The sequence below is a fragment of the Polyodon spathula genome, chromosome 1, assembly GCF_017654505.1.
Source record: "Polyodon spathula isolate WHYD16114869_AA chromosome 1, ASM1765450v1, whole genome shotgun sequence".
NCBI lineage: Eukaryota > Metazoa > Chordata > Actinopteri > Acipenseriformes > Polyodontidae > Polyodon > Polyodon spathula.
The window spans coordinates 89,570,102-89,590,301 of NC_054534.1; the positions used below are offsets into that span (position 1 = coordinate 89,570,102).

Consider the following 20,200-nt stretch of genomic DNA (forward strand, 5'->3'; position numbering starts at 1 on the left):
GCGAGTGGCTAGAGGCCCAGAGACAGACTGCAGTTAAAAAAAAAAATATATATATATATATATATATATATATATATATATATATATATATATATATAATTTATATATATATATATATATACACACACACACACACTTAAAATAATTTTGTGTTAAACACAAAATTTAAAACTATTAAAGCACAAAACAACTTCCAGAAAAGTGGGGGACGGTAACCCCATCCCTGCCAATCTATATAGAACAGAGCTCAGCTCTACCACACACCTCCTCCCACGTACAAAGGGCAGGGGGGGACAAATTTGTCAAACTCCCCCCCCCCACCCCCAGGCAGGCAGCACCCTGGAACAGTGTGGGGCCCCTAGCAGCGTGGGACCTTCCGGAGATGTCGGACCTTGGAGCGGCTCTACAGCCTGGGGAATGGCGGCCCGGCTCCCTTTGGTGGCGGAGGCGGCAGGGGGACGGCGGCCGCCGGGCCGAATCGGCTATCGTCCCTGAACACTGTGGGACTAGGGGGCACTGCTCCTGAATCAGCAGGTCGACAAGGCAGGATCAGCAGACGAGGACGGTGGCCACTCCGGTAGCAGTAGTTCCAGATCCTCCACCGGCTCTTCCCCTCTGGGCTCTAGGAGCTGCAGCTCCTCCCCTCTCTGGCTCTCAGGATGGCTGCTCCTCCCTCTCCGTTTGAATGAGTGGGGCCTCTCCCATATCTACCGCCAGTTAATTAAGGACCATGAGGGCAACCTCTGGGAAGGACGTCGGGTGATGTTGTTCCTCCCACTCTTCCCACCTCCACTCATCTTGAAACCACAGCGTGTTGATAACTACGGGGATGTCGTGGAAGAGGTCTGCCTCAGGGTGCATCAGCCAATCCCATATCTCCTGGAACAGTGGTGAAGGTGGTGGCGCTGGAGGTAGTGGGGTGGCCGCTGATCCCCGGGGTGAAAACTGCTCCTCTTCCTGGGCCCGATTGTAGAGGCATCCTGCCCAGTTGTGGCTGTGTTCCGCACAACGGCAACACCAGTCTGCTGGTGGCACTTCTGGGAAGGACCTCTAGCGATGGTCCTCCTTCCCGCACCAGGAACACCAGGGGAAGAGGCTGGCTGGGTCCTCCAGTGGTGGCTGTTGTTGCAGCAGCTTACATTCCTTCTGCTGCTGTATCTCAGTCTGCCTTTGCCGCTGTCTGCTCTTTCCCATTTTTTATTTAATTTTTTTGTTTTATTTTTTAAAAAAATTGTCCCAAAAGTTCCAAAAAAAAAAAACCCTGCAGTACTGCTCTGAGCCTCTTGGAGGCGCTATATCCCACTACTGACACCAAGTGTGACAGGCTGGCAATTGGATAGAGGCCCAGAGACAGACTGCAGTTCAAAAAAATAATACTTTTATTAACAAATAAACACAAAATAAAAATGTACAATGGCCAAAACAAAGGTATTTAAGCACAAAAACACAAAGCAAAACTTACAGAAAAGGTTCCCAGGCTGGGTGATGCCTTCACTAGATCAGGAAATATTAAAAAAAAAAAAAAAAAAAAAAAAAAAAAAAAAAAAAAACCCTGAAACCCAGCAAACACAACCATTAACTCCCTCCCCTCCATAATGGTCAGCTGAGGCTTCCTTTTATGTCAGGTGGCTTGGTGCTGATTGATCGTTAATTACTCTAATCAACCCCAGCCACCTGAATACAATAAATGAAGGCAGGTAGGGGAATTTAACCCCATCCCTGCCAATCTATAAAGGACAGAGCTCTGCTCTACCTCAAGGCCCATTAAACTCAAATTAAGTAATATCAGCCAATGGGGCAAGATAATTCTCTTGTTATGAAAATTGTCTTGGATGTGGGCAACCTTTTTGTCAACCAAATATGGCAGGTGATTTCAGGCACATGCAAAGCTGAAGAGTACAGATGGTATATATATATTGCGAGTGAGAGAGAGTCTTCATTATAATTAATCATTTCATGAACCAGAAAAACTTGTTTTAGACTATCCAACCCATACAAAAGCTCTTGCATTCATGTTTGGCAGTAACAGCATTACTTAATTTGTGTTTTCTTGTGGCACTTCCCTGTCCTAATACTTTGTGTAAAAACCCTGCTATGTCACATGCAGCAGAGTGGAGTGCAGAGATTTGTGTTCTCACGTTCACTGCTCTGACACTCAGGCAGTTTTCATTTTATACCTGGCTATGCATTTACTTATGTACAACACCTTCACAGGTTTATCTGGATCTCCAAATAAAGGGGACTGTAAAATAATCCTACCTTATATTTATCTATACTTTGTGTAAATACACATACTGAAGAGTTACATTTACAGTAGTAGACATGTCTTAGTCCCTTTGCTTCTTTAGAAGCCCCTAACTTTGTATGGTTAGTGAGACGAGAGACAGCAAGTATTCAGGACAGTATTTATAGAAGCACATTGTCGGTTCCTGCACTCAGTGTGTGTTGCTGATTTGTCAGTGTGTGGGGGTGGGTTGTGCTGTTTGTGGCATTCACAGCTCTGACTGTCTCAGGGAGGTCAGATTAAACACATTGCATTGGCTTTGCAGAGAATCAACCCACAAGAGGCTGGATGGAGGGGTTATCCTGAAATCTTTAGTGTTCAGTACAGAATAATTCTGAGATAAAAACAGGTGACTTGCAGATGTCGAACATGATCATGCAATAAATACAAATCATTGTTCCATATACCTCTTGTGTGACGTTGTAGTTCATCAGCAGGTGACTTTGTTGGGTTTCATTTAAGGTAAGTAAATGTTTTCGTTGATTTTTGTGTTATGTAGTTTTGTACTTGTATATATATATGCTTATCTGTTGTATACATAAATATGTTTTATATATTATTTCACGTACAACTGCTGCACAAACTGTAACTGAAGTACTGTTTTTCTTCAACCTTTTATATGCACAACTGTTGTACATTTCGTTGCTATGGCAATGCCTAATGGTTCCATTGTGGAATTAATAACATCTGCACTCAGTATTCCTATTATGCTTATTCTGTGTTTAAAGTGCAGCACATACAAGCATAAACTAGGTGCTGATATTTAAAAGGGGGCATGTCCACATTAAACATCTGCACTGTTTGTAAATGCGCCTTACTGTATTTATAATGAAACCTACTTCCTGTTTTCAAGAGTCATTGAACACCAGCACATCTATTGCAATGAAAGCTTATTATACTTTTACACCTTGCTTTAATGGTGCGTTGCAGCAGCAGGTGCTTATAGATTACATGCAGTGAATGAGGTCAGTGATCAGCCGTGTTTACTCTGAGAAGACCACAGCTTGTTTCTCTGGAAGGCGTCCAGGGATACTGTACATAGTGCCTGCAAGAGGCATGCTGGGTCCCCAGTGCTCTAAACATACGTATATCCAGATGGTGCAGGCCTGCTCGTCTAAGTCAATGTCATATCTTAGCTGGCCAACTGAAAATTGTTGTATATATTTTTGTGCATGTAATCAGATGTTCTGCACCCAGTCCTTTTACTGTACATGCTACTAAAATGATCAGATGTCAGCATTATGAACAAACAGACTTTGAAAGTCTGGTCTGAACTGACCAGACCATAACAGAAGTAAATCAGTAATTAAGACAGTAATGGACAACAAAGGCAATCAAGCTGAACATTTCCTTTAACCTTCTATAGTAAAGTTATATTTAAAAACAAAATGAAGACATAACATGTGCTTCTTGTAAACCTACTCATTTGAAATCTCATTAGCAAAGGTTATACTCTTTCCTTGCTCTTATGACTAAGTTGACAATACTTGCTGGAAGATTGTGTATATTGCTGCTCAGTTTTTAGTAATAGAAGAAACATTTCAAAATGTCTAATTAACCAGACTTGGTTGCTCTCTGAGGTGCAAGCACTGCTAAAGACACTGTATAATTTTCAGGAAGGTCTGCTAGAAGGAGCTCCACCATGACAGACACAGGGGGCTTATTCTTTGAAGCGAAGCAGAGGACAGAGCCATCATCACTGGCCGAATTGAGCTCTCCACAGCCTGAGGAGAACTGTCTGCACTACAGGCTGCAACTGGTGGGCTTCTTACCTGTGCACACTCTGACCACTGTACCCATGCTGCCTTGGATTGTAGCAGAAATACGGCGTCAGAGCAGCCAGGGATTCAGATCTGCATTAATACCGCGCTGGGTTAAGCTGTACATCTCCCAGGCAGCGGTGCGCTGTGAATTGGATGCCAGACACAGCCAGCAGTGGGACCCCTTACACTACAATATCATCTTTGAACATCAGCCACAGTGTGTCTACAAACTCATTCACAACAGCAATGACCCAAGCTACTTCACCTGTTTGATCAGGGAACTGGGTCCTGGCCTTCATAAGAGCACCTGTTATGTATTTCGGTCTCCTGATCAAGCCATGGTAAGTGAAGCATGAAACACTCTGGAAAAGTCATTGCCTTTTATCTCTTTCCTGACTCATCTTCAAAAGGAAGAGTGTTTAATGTTTTAACCATAGTGGTCCGCACATGCAGGCACCTTGCTGCTTTTAGTTGCAGTCTACAGTTCACCTATCAACTACCTAGATAGGCACCTCTTCAGAAAGTATTATACAATTATAATCAAAATCCAATGGTCTGGATGCATTGGCAATATGGGACATATACTGGGTGGTGTTAGTCAGGTGTCCAAAACTGTGGATGTTCAGTGTCTAAAAAAAGTGCTTGCTGAAAATGTCTACGTTTGTTTTTGTGCTGTTTTCTTCCCTTACAGTAACCCCCTTGCACCTCACTCCCATTCAGATGTAAAACTATGTACAAGTAGGAGACCCCTAAAAACAAAAAGATTAGTTTCAGTTTAGACTATTTTAAGATATTGTTTAACTCAACTGAAAAGGTCAACCAACGCCTCTGTTGCTCTATAACTGTCCACTTGTATTGTGGAGCTGGTGACACACAAACTATCCACTTGTATGATGTATGATCCTGACACCTGGGATCTTGTCTATACAAAGCTATTCATTCAGATACATACAACCACTCACACTAAAGTTTTTCTATATAAATAATGTATCTGTCTGCTATGAGCACATTAGTCATTCTTTAATACAAATCATAAATTAAGTAAAACTGGTGTTAAAGACCACCTGATCTAGCCTTCAGACATATTTCAGTTCTGTTCTAGGAGGTTGAAAGTAAGACTGTCAACTATATCATTAAAAAAATACACTTTAAACAAAAATATGAATAATGTATCTATGACAGGGGTCTTGCTACCCGTGATGCAAGGGGATGACATACATGCATGTTCGCTGCTGGATTGACAGGAGATGGAGACAGAAGGTTGGGATTACTCGCCCCGCAGGCACGCGGGTTTATTTACAGACACACAGAGGAACACATCATGGCACTACCAGCAATGGTAGCTTAAATAGGACATACTGCCCAGCGTACAAAAAACCAAACCAAACGCTGTACAAAAACTATCAAAATAAAGTTGCCATGAAAAACGGCTCACACTACTCCACTATTAAAATGGAGGTTCCAATTCCACACTTGTGTGCTATACTGGGTGGGCTCTACTATCCCGAAAATAACTTCCTGTTCCTTGGGCAGTTCATCCAACTCCAACTGCTTAAAACATGTTGAAATGATTCCAGCTGAGCCAGACAGAATTATTTGTAATTCTCATACACCTGAATGTCATAACCAAGGACACGGTAAGCAGAAGTGTTAGGGACAGAGCAGCTTTAGCAAATGTCAAATCCAGGCTTACAGCACCACACTGCAGAGGGAGAATGAACACCAAAGTAACTTTGATTAATACAGCTACATACCAGAAAAGGTTACAAGCTGGCCTGTCTTAGTTGCTCAGCTATAAAAAGATAAATGTAATAGTCAATGACCTCAGAAGTATTTGTTTTGATATTTAAACAGTTGTGATGTACAGTGATACTCTGCTTGACATTTGTTTTTGTACACTTGTATTAGTCTGTGACAGTGTTGTTCAAATACTGCAGAATTTGGTAATTCGAGATGCAACATTCGTTACACAATAAATTATTGAATTAAGTATTTCTGCTCATATATTATAAAGACCAGGATTAGCCTAAACTCCAAATGAGGTACAACCAACATTAATTAGTATTGCGATTCATGGACAGTCTGATAATCATCAAGTCGGCATTTGGATATGAAGATTGCAGATATATTCAACAGCAGTAAATCGGAAGAAAAGCTACAGTGCACTTTATATGAATGAGGAATGCAACAGAGCATGCAGTGCCAATCTGCCTAAAGTACTTGGGAAGCAAGCTGAAGAAAAAGAGCATGCTATTGCAAGTAGATTTGAAGGGAGGTGAATAACGAACGATTACCTGTAATATGAAAGGACATAGAACAACTAGTAAAATCTTAAATGTAGTGTACAGTCAAGGGCGCTGGAACTAATGGTGCTGGGGGTGCGATAGCACCCCCTGACTTTGCATGGCTTCCATCATAGACAGGGGTTACAGTTTTGTTAAATGGCTTTCAGCACCTCATTTTAAAAATTGTTCCAGTGCCATTATGTACAGTACTGTATATATTGTAACATGTTGTGGCCGATAGGTCTTACTAGCTGCATGTTTTGCTTCTTGTTCACACACAGACTCCAAATGCCGATATATGCAATACTTTGTCTAGAGGGTTCCATATTTTCGTTTAAATTGTTGTTAATTCAAGTATCAAAATAATTACTTACGGTAAGTATAATCCAAAAACTCAAAATTCCTTCTTCAGTAATATGCATAAACTGACAGTCTTCACAGCTAATTTGTGTGAAGTACCTGTGAAGGCCAGAAAGTGGTACGCCTACCAAAATGGGACCTGTGTAAGGTCAGAAAATGGTACACTGTCAAAAAGTTTATGTACCAGTTATTTTTTTTCTTTGGTTTTTTCAATATATACACTGACAGCGGTATAGCCTACAGTACAATGTGAAGCAAGAAAGTACTGAATAGGCTACTGGTGTATGCTTGCTTTAAATATATACATTTCACAACCATTAGTTGCCTTCATAAGTTGCTACAGATCTTAACATTGCGTTGAAACAATATACAGATTTAAGCTTGTGGAATCTACTTTTTTTTTTTAAATTTTTACATGTGATTATGTTCCCCCATTTAAACAGATGGATAGAATATATAATAGTTGTATTGAATGAGGTGTTGATGCATGCTGCCTGTGTGCACTGTATACCAAGGACTCAGCATTGGATATGATATGTTGACTATAGCTAGATGATAAAGTTTGGAGATACAAAAGTGTTTGCAGTATACCTATTTACTCTATATCGGAATTTTACCATCTAAATGTAAGCTATACTATATGTACAGTTGACCCCGGCTCTAATGGTATAAGAGTGTCTTAGTGCGACGAAGTGTAGTGGGCATATTTCCTGACTTCTTTCACATGAGATTATGTCATAAAAGTGAATAAGGCAAGTCACCAAACCAAATTACCCACCTTCTTGACCTTTTCAGGGTCCTTCACTTTATGAAGCCTAATCAACATGTTGACCTCCTGCTGAACTTCACTGCAGTCTAGGCCCCACCTGGCCCCATAATTCCAGAACACTTTGGGAGGGCACATGGTTTTTAAGTTGCCCTTAAACTGAAAGCAATAAACATGTGAATTGAGCACTAAGCACTTGCTTAATTTATACTGCTTCTTAATTATCTGAATCATTGTGATAATACAAATCTTACAAAATAAAAAAAAGCATCTTGAATAAACATGTGTGTAGGTTTATTCAAGATATTTATTTTTATTTTGTACAAAATGATATTTCAGTTCTCAATATTTAAAAGATGCTATTTATATCCTATTAATTAGTAATATATAGCCCTAATTTACACTGACTCTCCCAATTAAATAACAACACTGATCCAGTGTTCACGCTGTCTGGTGTCAGGAATAGTGAACAGCTGCTCAATATTAATGATTTTAGTAGGAGAGGGTGATATACTATTAGAAACTATAAAGAAACTTTAAAATATATATTTTTAAAACTATTAATAAAATAAATTAATACTGATGATGTACTTATTTATTTATTTCATTTGTTAAAAGCTATTATTGTATTGTCATGCTGCCTCAAGATAATTAATCACCAGAATCAATTTAGCAAAGGTTTCGGGCTCAATTCACATGTTGATTTCCTTCAGTTTAAAGGCAACATCAAAATCCTGTTCTGTCTCGCAGTGTTCCGGAATTATGGGGCCAGGTGGCAAACCTACTGCAGTCCAAAATACCAAAACACTACGAAAACACCTCTACAATATTTCCATTACACAAATTCATAATATATACACCATAAAGCCAAAGACAGTATCAGCTGTGAGAATTATTGTCATTGTTCAAGAGTGTAGTACTAATATTGATGCATGTGATGTGTAACAAAAAAGGAAAAATACACAAAATATTTAAATGCTTGCACAACTACAGTATACTGTACTGCATCCCTATACAAAATCTTATTTCTGCAGTGACATAATTTAAACATTCTAGATTATACTCTAACATTAAGACCATATATATTTTTGTATTTAATGAATATTGTTTGCACATTGTCCTGCCAAACCGAGAGTAGTCTTGAAACGGAAAGAGGGTAGACATTCATTTGTTACCTTCAATATATTATTATTATTATAATATTATTATTATTATTATTATTATAATAATAATAATAAAAAAGTCATTTAGCACACTTTTAAGGCGACTTACAGAGACTTGGGGGTGAACTATGCACCAACTGCTGCTGCAGAGTCACTTACAATAGGACCTCTTTTTATGTCTTATCCCAGTTTATATACCTTAATTCCCTGTGCATGTTCTTCTTGGCTGATAGCTTAAAATATATCATGGAAACAACAAGTTATCAGTAACAGCAGTAAGTAGCTAATTTGCATATACAGGTGCAAAGGACGATGGGAATGCAGGTTATGGGGAAAATGTGTATTATCTATTACATTGCTTAATGTTGTTGCTAGATTCATGTTATGTCATCGTCAACAGTGATACAGCGTCGCAAATGGGGCGTGACTCGCTCATGCAGTTGGTAATGTCAGAGGGGCATTCTTTCGTTTTTCTTTACTGTTTTCTTTGAAACTTACCTGTAGCAGGGCGATTACCCTCGACAAGTAACAATAGTGTTGGTGTAATTTATATGTGGAAACGGGTTTGTTTTGTGTGCTTTTCGAAGTTGCTATTATGTTTGATAAAATGATTGTTTACAGACGAGCGCTGGACTGGGACTTGCTGCCTTTTCTGCCGGTCTTCGGTTTCTGTCCTCTGTGAGTTACAGTCGTTGGTAGCGTCACATGACCCGTTTGTTTATTTTCTGTTTTGTGCTTAATAAATTCCGCGCGCCTTGCCGGCGTTTCAACTCAAACTCCTCTGTCTTGCAATGTGGTTACCCACACATGTGACACGAGTAAATGGTTATCAATGATTAGTAATGTTCATAAAAGTACTTGATGTTTAATTCAAATTTGACGTTTTAACATTATTCTGATACAGAAAAATCCCAAACCCCATTAGTGAACACCCTGCTACAACGATCTCTCCAGGTCGGATGGCGGTTCGTTATAGTGAAGTTAGCGTTATATATATATATATATATATATTTATATATATATATATATATATATATATTATATATAGTATCGATACAGTTCTTCTCAAAAAACAGCTTCTCAAAGTACAACACGTGGCCTTATTTCACACACACACAACACTGACCAAAATAACACGTTTAAACAAATTCCAGGCTCAGTACCTTTTCTCCAGGCTTATCCCGATGTCAGCTCCCAGCCCCTTTTATAGGGGAGCCGGAGGGAGGCAGTGCCTGCTTCAGCCAATCCAGAGCGGACACTTCACCAGATGGGAAAGTCACTGCCTGGCAGCTGTGGAGAAACTCCACAGACCAGGGATCCGGGAAAGTCACTGCCCGGCAGCTGTGGAGAAACTCCACAGACCAGGGATCCACAAAAGTCTGTCTGCTATGTCCCTCATCCACATTACTCCAGCGAGTTTCCTAATTTCACCTTGTCATATTCCTGAAGGTCTTTTCATTGGTCTCTTTATATCTCTTGGGATCCAGTCTAGTATATCTTTGGTCTAGCGATGGTCTATTCTTCTTGCTACATGTGCGGCCCACTTGCATTTCAGTTTTTTCATTATTATAATAACATTGCATACTTTTGTTTGCGCTCTTATCCATTCCTTCCTTTTCCTGTCTCTTCTTGTTATTCCCAGCATGTATCTTTATATATGCTTCACAATATATTTTCTAGTATATTGTAAGTATATATGTACTATACATCTGCACATATTTATTTGTATATTTTATGAATATATTGTCTCATATATATTACCTTATATTTCACAATATATTTTTCCAAACTAAAATATATGAAAATGGCAATAATTTGTATATGGTGAAATGTAATATATTGAGGTTAATATATTATAAAATATAATTCATTTTCATTGTAAAAGGCAGTTAATATTCAATACAATAAGTCAAATCAATAAACAATACAAATAAACACCTTTGTTGATACCATCCACCCAAGACATGCAGGGGCTATGGATAGAACAATCCAGAAAAAAAAAATGGCATGCAAGGAATTTATTAAGTAGTTAACAGGGCTGTAAAAGATCGTCAAAAACAAACAAAAATACTACTCAGAGTAATCGTTGTGATCTTAGTGTAGCCCCATACCCTTAAATCCTATTGCACTTAAAATACAAATATCTTATAATAATAATAATTTAGAAAAATGATATTGATATCTTTTAAAATTAGACTTCCAGCCATTGATTTGGGAGTGCTATGATTGACGACTGCACAAATCACTACGAACAAGACAAACTTTAGTTAACCCACAAAATCGTATATGTTTACAATTTCAGATGACCCAGTTTGTTGCTCATTGTTGAAAGAAATTATACTAAAAAGAATTTAGGGACCAAACTCAGTACGCCGTACCCAGTTCAGGTAGGTGCTTCCTTGTTTCCTGAGCTAAAATCATTTGATCATGCCTGGGAGGGCACAGTACACGGTGTACTACTGTTTAACCTGTACCACAAAATAACAACACCTGTTCAAATTATTTCAGCACTTTCACTAAGTACTGATCAAGAAAAAGTACAGAACACATATCCTAATTCATCATTCTTTGTGGTTGGATGTTTGTTTTAGACTAGCTTTTTAAAACAACATTTATACAGGAAGTTGCCATATGCTTGGTTGCCAATCTAATAGATTCCTGAGGCTGGTGACAGGCAGCAAATCTCAGTAGAAAACTTATTGGTTATCAATTAACATTTTTGTGCATAATTTAATCAATTACAATTCTAAATGTCCCATATCCCATTACAAAACTGGCCAATTTTCTTAAGAGTACTAGAAGCAATCACTGTATTTATACAATTTACAAAAATACCACAATTGGAATGTTTCTAAGTTTGCAGTTTCTTTGTTTTTTGTTTTTGTTTTTAAGTCTTCCATATTAAATTAAAAAATAAAGTCAAGCCGTTCCAAACTTAGGCATTGCTGTCCAACTCGGAGGATAGCTAACATGATCAATGTTTTAAGTTTCTATTTTGGACTGGGTTGCTTAGCTAAGGTTTCTAAGAATTTGTTACAGATTCAAACGATTCTAACGGCATATACTTGTCGGATAATGAGTGCTTTACTTAAGGTGTATAATTAAACTTAACCCAAAACTAATTGTATACAGGCACAATCATGTGAATAATGCACATTGTAAAACAGGTGTTTGCTTCATATGATTTCAATATGAATTTCATAATTCAATAGTTAAGACTATTGAAAATGATCTATGCCACTGGGAAATACTTGATAGGTGTGAATGAATGGAGAAAATCTTATTGTTTAATATTGTGCCATAGCACTGCAGTGAGTACTTATTCCCAAGGCAGCTGAAGGCCTATAGCCACCAGGATTAATATAGGACTGCTGCATACTTGAACTTTAGCTGGACACCTGATACTGAACGAACTTACATTGTACTCAAGTACTGTGGCATTTTGGGTACAGTGCCATTGATTACCATTACTGTGGTGATATTCAGCTGTTGCTGGGTGGGTTGTGAGGTGTAAATATTATTTTTTAACGTTTGCATATGTGAGCTGGCAGGTCGCTCCTCTTCATTTTGACGTGTCACCTACTGGTGCATTTCAGAAGTGACTCCTTTGAACTAAGCCAGTTGGATGACGACATGCAGCGCAATGAAAAAATAAATCTCTCCAGCTGGATACTTGAGTTTAATTTATTTCATTCTGGTTTCAGGGTTACTGTGATATTACTGTATTATCTTCAGTACACAATTGTGAATTGAGGCTATTTTGCTTTGCGGTTTAGGGACATACACTACTTGCTGGAATGTGTTCTGACAGCCTTACCTTTGACCTTGTAAGACCCACTTTTGTGGCTGTCTCTCTGTGACAAAGTGCCTGCCCCTGTGTATATTATCTGTTATGTGTTGCGTGTTGTGTGTTTAATGTTGGTGTATAGTCATTGGTACACGGGATATAAACAGGTCTGTGTAACACAAGTGTTTAAAATGTATATTTGTATTTAGGCATGAGGATTGCACAGCACTTCACGTGCAAGTAAAAAGTAGTAATATGTGAGCACTGGGAATTGCACTTTATTAATTCACGTGCAGTTGTACCGAGACTCCAATTGAATGATTGATTAGCAGTAGAGTCTTGGTACAGCTGCATAAAAGCAACATGTTTTCACCCACTCGGGGTTGGGTGTTCGGTGAGTGGTGGACCAGCACGATACTTGTATTTATCTGCTCACCGTATTTGTTAGTGTGTCTGTCCGTGCATCGTGTTTTGTTAAGTATAGTCCGTTTTTGTTTGTCTATTTATTTTGACGTAAAGTGCCGTGTCCTGTTTCTGTTTTTTTTTTTAATCCACACAAAAAAAACCTCTCCCTGTCTGATGCTTGGAGGCGCTGTTAATCCCACGCAGGACACCACGTGTCACAAAGATGGTCGAAGTGGGCGGCGTCAGAACCAGGAAATGAATACACAAAACAGGACGGATGAATTGAAATGATGAGGGCGCTTGCTTGCGCTGGTTTATTGCAAAATAAAAAGGTTTAACAAACAAACAGAAACAAGAATGGCACATTATGCGAAAATAAATAGACAAACAGACTATACTTAACAAAACACGGTGCACGGACAGACACGCTAACAAACACGGTGAGCAGATAAATACAAGTATCGTGCTGGTCCCATCAGCACGCAATAGCAATTGAAATTATAACACTCCCACTCTGTCTCCCGTTCTCCACTCACCGAACACCCAACCCCGAGTGGGTGAAAACATGCTGCTTTTATGCAGCTGTACCAAGACTCGATTGCTAATCAGTCATTCAATTCTCGGTACAACTGCACATGAATTAATAAAGTGCAATTCCCCGTGCTCACATATTATTACTTTTTACTTGCACGTGAAGTGCTGTGCAATCCTCGTGCCTAAATACAAATATACATTTTAAACACTCGTGTTACACAGACCCGTTTATATCCCGTGTACCGATGACTATACACCAACATTAAACACACAACACGCAACACATAACAGATAAGATACACAGGGGCGGGCAGTTTGTCACACTGTCACATGATTCATTTATTATGCAAGTGGAATACATCACATATATTTTGTAATATAAAAAAGCTGTAACCCCCTGTTGCAAGTTTCACTCACAATGGTCAAGACAACAGATCTGCAAGGCTTGGTTAGAGGGATGGAGATATTGATTTGGTTGGCAGGTGTTTCTGTTCCTAAGATTGCACAATCCTGAGAGCTCCCAAGTGGCACACCTGGTAAAGGTACTCTGTGTGGCATGCAGGATATATAGCCTGGAAATTGCCGGTTTGAGTCCAGGCTATTCCACTGCCAACCATGGACGGGAGTTCCCAGGGGGTGGTGCACAATTGGCGGAGCGCCACCCTCACACCTCAGCTCACCGTGCAACAGTGACCCTGCGGGCCTGCCAGTAAGTTACCCAGAGCTGTGTGGTTTGAGGTGGCTGCATTGCGGGCCTGCAGAGTGAAAAGAAGCTGATAAGACACTTTTCGGAGGACATGTGTGTCCGTCTTCATCTCTCCCAACTCAGCGTGGGGGTGGCAGCAGTGAGCCAGGTTGAAATAAAATAATTAGGCTTTCCAAATAGAGGAGAAAATGAAAAAAAAAAAAAAAAAGCGATTAAAAAAAAAAAAAAAAAAAAAAAAGATTGCACAATCCATGGATACTGTCTCAAAAGGGAGGGCTCTATGAAAACAAACTGTCCAATCCCAAACCAATGCTAATGGAGCTTAAATTAATCTTCTATTTTTTTTTGCAGATGTAAATGCTTTTACTAATCCTAATCTCTTTCATAACTTCTGCGTATTTAACCGTGCTTAAGCACTGAAGGACAACTTAAGAAGTGGACAGATTCACAAGAAACAACTTACAAGTTTAAAAAAAAAAAAAAAAAAAAAGCTTTATAACATTACCGCTTTTAGACTGTCCCCAGAGCATTGTTTTGGAAAAATAACCTTTTACCCCCCCCACCCCCCACCCCAAAAAAGAAAATAAATTAATAAATAAAATAAAAATGCCTGGTTTAACCTTTTAAAAAAATAAATAAGGAGACACAGACAGTTAGTCTATGATACATGAAATAGAAATTGATAATAAAGTAGTCCACAGCAATTTAATATCATAAATATCGAACTTCACTTACATCATCAATACATCTTTAAAAAAATGCTGTAAAACTTTGTGAATAGGGACTACTAGTTTTCTGTTTGTTGATTTCGTGGTTTTCAATATACAGTACAAGGTACATTCACACAATTATTTTGCAGTTTACAATGTTTTATCATGATAAGCTTTAACATAACTATGATTTCCCCTGCTTACCTGGACTTTACCATATTTTACCATGCTTTACTTTTAGCATGGTATACCATAATTACATTTTTAAAAGGTTTGGCAAAAATAATTTCATTTTGAACTATGTCACTGAACGATCAAATTAGTACAATCAACATTTTTAAGTCCTCAAGTTTAAATCAGTTTCCCCCCACAGGAAGCTTAGGGGTATTTGATGATTATAGGGCAAGACCTTTATTCTAGATGCTCTTATTTAAGCACACTGCTGATACTGCCAAGGGTGTGTGTTAATTCATTCAAGATCCAAAGTGTCTCAGAATTACTACATTATTAAACTCATTGTGCAGAATACATGATTGCATTTCAGTCGTCAGCCCATATATATATATATATATATATATATATATATCGATATATATATTCTATATATATTATATATATATGTTTACACAGCCTTTTTCATAAATCAAGGTTGCATGAGATGTTCCAGAAATATTTAATATGAAAGAAAATAACAGGAAGTGGTAGAAACGGGTGGAAATGTCAGCTGTATTAGTCATCTGGACATCCTTTTTCATCTAAAGTCATTTTGAACATACTATAGATATGACCCCCTGCCCCAGGTGCTGCTGTGGCAACCTTAATATTCTGTATACATCAATAAACCATAAAACATGAAAAAGATGTTAAAAATAACACTAGTTATTGCCTTTGAAACATGTGATTGACACTTTTAAATGTAATATAATACAGTACAATATTACATTAAAAAAAAAAAATACAAAAAGCTGCAATCAACATAAACAGTTATTCAACTTTGAGGAAAATGCTCTCCTTTATTGGTGAAAAGTTCTGCCTGGAAGTCAAATATCACTTCTGTTGAGTTGTAGTTTATGTGTTTTTAAGCAGGCAGGGGGTGGCTGTCAGGGGGGAGGCCAAACTATGTTGTATATTTAATACAGTACTGATATTAAAGAGTAAGCAGCTTTAAATGTCATGCCAGTTGCTTGTTTGTATGCCTTTACCTGGCTTTGAGATGGAGTTTGCGGTTGGCAGAGTTTACAAGTCACAGAACCCAGATTGCAAACACCAGAAAACTGTGAGGTAATTTCTATAAAGAAATTCAAATGGCATTTGAAACAAGCTTCTCCTTTAGCATCTGTGATGTTTCAGTCTAAGCTACACTCAATACCCCTACAGACAACAAGATTTAAAAGCTGGCAGCAAAAAACAAGAATACCAGGGGGAGTAAAATTCAAACATTCAGGCTTTCATTTGAAAAAATGCAATTTATCACTGTTCTTTATCATTGTTTCTGGGAAAGGGTCAGGTATTACAGTAATATTATCTCAGCAACACAGTATCTGGGCACCAGTGTTGTCTGGTTGTTAAATTTCTACTGCATTTGACAATAATATTTATATGACAACTATAACAGTTTACTTTTTCAAATGTCTGAAAGAACTAAGTTTGCAGGTGCTATTGATACACCTTGAAGATAGCTCATAAAACCTCAAACCCATAAAAAAGGCTCCGAAATGGCAGTGTAGCACACAGCACTTTCCGTTACATAAGCATGCAGGCTTTGTATTCAACAGATATATCCTTACAGAAAAGTTGAAAAATACCACTTCGGTAACATTGATATTGTCATAATATGCAATATTACTGTGGTACCATACTACCAATGGTCCGTCATTCCCATGTAGCTGCCCTTGTGCTATCGTTGCCCCCAGACATTGCAGCGTTCCAGTTGTATAGTGTCCGGGTGAAGCACTAACAATATTGGATAAAGATGAGTCTGAATGAAGGAATCATAGAAGCTGAAGAAATGTGGCTCATTAAACTGAGAAGGCAGGGCAACTTCTGGAAAAACAGAAGCCAAACCAAGCAACATATCAAACTGTGCTGACATTAATGGGGTATAGCAGTAGTAAAGAAGTGCAGAAGAAAAACAACATGCAGATTTGGAGCAGATTCGGAGCAGATCGCTGGGATGCAGTTCTATAGTCCAAGAGCTATAAACTGCAGCTCCACTCTACTCAGCTGCAGCACTCCTCAGCAACAACAACATATTGCATGGGAATTCTTTCCACATGTCCTGACAAATAGGATAATTTGCTGGAGGGGCGAATTTGCTTGTTTTTCTACATTAATTTAGAACAAGCAGATACTTCAAATGTATAATCTGTAATGCTTTTACTACCATTCTGTTTTAATGCCCTTTAACTGTGGTGGTGAAAGTGTGTGCATGCATAAACAACCTATTCACACTACCTGATCTCATTAGGCATTAGACAGGACTCAGTACAATGCTGCATTAAAACAAAACAGTATTGCAAGGAGACCCCATGGTGCTGCCACAAAGTTACCATTACACATTGTCTACAAAATAGTAACTTCTATGTCACCAAGAAAAAACGAAATGTTTACCACAGAGTTTTTTTTTTTTTTTAAAGAACTACAGTACCAGTACTTTTACAGTGGAAAAATACCAAAAATATGGAAGGCATAAAATGAAAATGCTCATTATAATAAATGTGCATTACAAAAAGTAACAATAATACTAAAACATTTTTGAAAGCCATCTTTATGCACCCATAGTTGTGGTCTGTGAAAAATATCCAGGGAAAGGGATGGGTTAGGTTGCTTACTGTCTTTTACTTCAGTAACACATTGAATACTTGTCTATTACAGCCTTTGCTAGTTGGAAAACGATTAAGGGACAATCAGCTTTACTGGCATTCAAAACTTTTTATGACTTTGTACATTATAATCATAAGCAGAAAATGGGATAATCCCATATTATCGTTTAGTTGTGTAAATCATTATACACAAAGTACATTTCGTTAATAAATATCCAAATGCATAACGAAATGGCAACCTGTTTACAAACCTTTGCGTTCATATAGGTTAACTTGTGACTCAAGGAAGCAGAAGACGCCAGAGTATATATATATATATATATATATATATTAATATATTATATATATATATATATATATATATATATATCTATACACACACACACACACGCACACAACACATAAACGTGGGGTAAAGACAGAAATGTTTAGTATAACACATTTCGCCAGCTGTAAACAATACTTCCTAAAAACAATGAAAGCTGTCTGACAAGTTCTTAACAACATGTTTCAATCTATGTATTTACAGATTGGCGGTAAATGGCCCATAATTGACCATAACATTATTAGAGGGGCACTGATGTCAATGTGGTTAAACGTAATCTTACCCGAAACAAAATATTCTCTAGGAAAGCGCGCCTTGCAGGATCTGACCCACTTTTTTTTTTTTTTAAGTGAAGATTAGCTAGGGTCAAAAGTGAGTTTATTGTAGGTTTTTTTTTTTTTTTTTTTTTTTTTTTTTTTTTTTAAACCACAATACTAGTTTTCCAGTTGCTATTGGTTAGACAATGAGTTACGAGAGTGTGAGGAGGAACCTTTCCGATGCACACAAAACCTTGCAAATGTTTAGATCCCGTCAAATAATTTGTGAAGGCAGTGTCATGAAGGCAAGACTGCAGAAACTTACTTTTCTGAAACGAGACAGCGGGAATGAGAGGCAACATACTGGTAACGTAAGTGTTTTATTTATTTATTTATTTATTTATTTTATTTGTTATTTTTTATGTACACTTTATTGCTGAGTTAATTGTGTTATTAATTGCAACGTAATTGCATTACCATATTTACATTACACGTTTCAGAGTTTAAAACAGACATGGAATTTGGAAAAAATAAATACAAAATAGATCGAACTAAATTGGTGTTAATTGCAACTCGCTACTCTTATTAGTAATAAGAGTTACATAGTGACAAAAAGCTTACAAGGGAAGGAATTCAATTTGAGTCCCCTGTTCAAGCACATAACTATCAACAAGGTAAACAATGCTGTAAACCAAAATTTGGTTAAAGTCACGTGTGATATGACTACAGTCTTCTCTTACACTCCGACCACAGAGAGGCATTATTAGTTAGAAGAGCCTTAAAACAATACCAACTTCAAACTTGAGCGATGAATAGCCGTATCGGTCCTTTGACCGCATTTTTGTCTATTCTCATACAGTATATGTCCTTGGTGACACTGGCCTCATCATTTTTACAGAGCTGTTGGAGGAGTGGTAACCAAGGATTTAAATTCCCAGGCTGTTTTATCTCTCTTTTTGAACTACACACACACACACACACACACACACACACACACACACATATATATATATATATATATATATATATATATATATATATATATATATATATATATATATATATATTTTTTCTCAACTCAAGTGAAGAACATTCTCAGCACAGTGGAAGCAGTAAACATGTTATACAGTATTCTCCATCTGGTCATTTAATATTCTAAAGTAGTAAGTTCAGCGATTGGCCAAATCTCTAGGTGTAACTTGTTTTATTGTTGTATTGCTATTATATTTATTTACTAATTAGGTCTTTATTTGAAATGCTTGGCACTGTTGATGCATCTATGTTATCCCTGTTGAGCACAACGTGAATAAACTAAACTGAACTGCTAGTTTCATGCCTTGTTCCTGGCATAGTTCACAAGAATGCATATTTGGTTTTTGTTCTTGGTATTTCTGTTCTTCCTACAGTTTTGCATACTGTACTTCAACAGAAATACACTTGCACTGTTGAAATTAATTAGTTTCATAATCTTGGTATACAGAGAGTCAAATTAAATGACCAAAAGTGGTAAATATATGGCCACTGAGAAAAACTGTTCTGGTCAATACTTCTGTTTGGTTAGGGCATTGTTTTTCTGTGGCTGCGGAGTGTTTTTCTAACTCCTGCAGACTTACCTCCATCACCTGAAAACAAGGAGAAATAGGCATTAAATCCTGACAACGCTGTGAGATCATGATTGTCGAAACAATTGCTATCATTGTGACTCCTATTTACGATATAACAGCTAACAGTACAAAGCGTTTTTGCATGTTCATGCTAAAGTACAGTGTGCACACAAGTGCAGTAAAGTGGACTTTAATAAGCAGCAACAAAGTAATGTATTCTGCTGACAGTGCACTTTCCTTGGTGTTACAAACAGTAACTTTTGAGTAGGCCTATATTTCTTATTTATTCCATAGCAATAAACAATAAACCACAAGATACAATCGCTGTGCCGTCATTGCCGTAAACATTTTACTTTATTCTGATAGTGATGGTGTATTTATCTCACTGTCTTCCAAAAAAGCTTATGGAAGTCCAAATATACAGTTACA

The 20,200-nt window shown here is 37.8% G+C and overlaps 1 protein-coding gene across 5 annotated transcripts in view; it reads left to right on the forward strand.

Moving 5' to 3' along the window:
* Positions 1–2,532: 2,532 nt before the first annotated feature.
* LOC121323871 (TBC1 domain family member 1-like) overlaps positions 2,533–20,200 on the forward strand; it is a 90,276-nt gene continuing 72,608 nt past the window's right edge. For 2 of the 5 annotated variants that reach the window (XM_041265174.1, XM_041265183.1), the window contains exons 1-2: positions 2,533–2,746; positions 3,901–4,388. In XM_041265174.1, the coding sequence (XP_041121108.1) occupies positions 3,927–4,388 (462 nt within the window). In that variant the 5' untranslated portion in view covers positions 2,533–2,746; positions 3,901–3,926. Of the gene's footprint in view, positions 2,747–3,900; positions 4,389–18,358; positions 18,539–20,200 lie in introns of those variants that run through there. The other 3 variants (XM_041265192.1, XM_041265201.1, XM_041265209.1) reach the window with 3 other exon arrangements.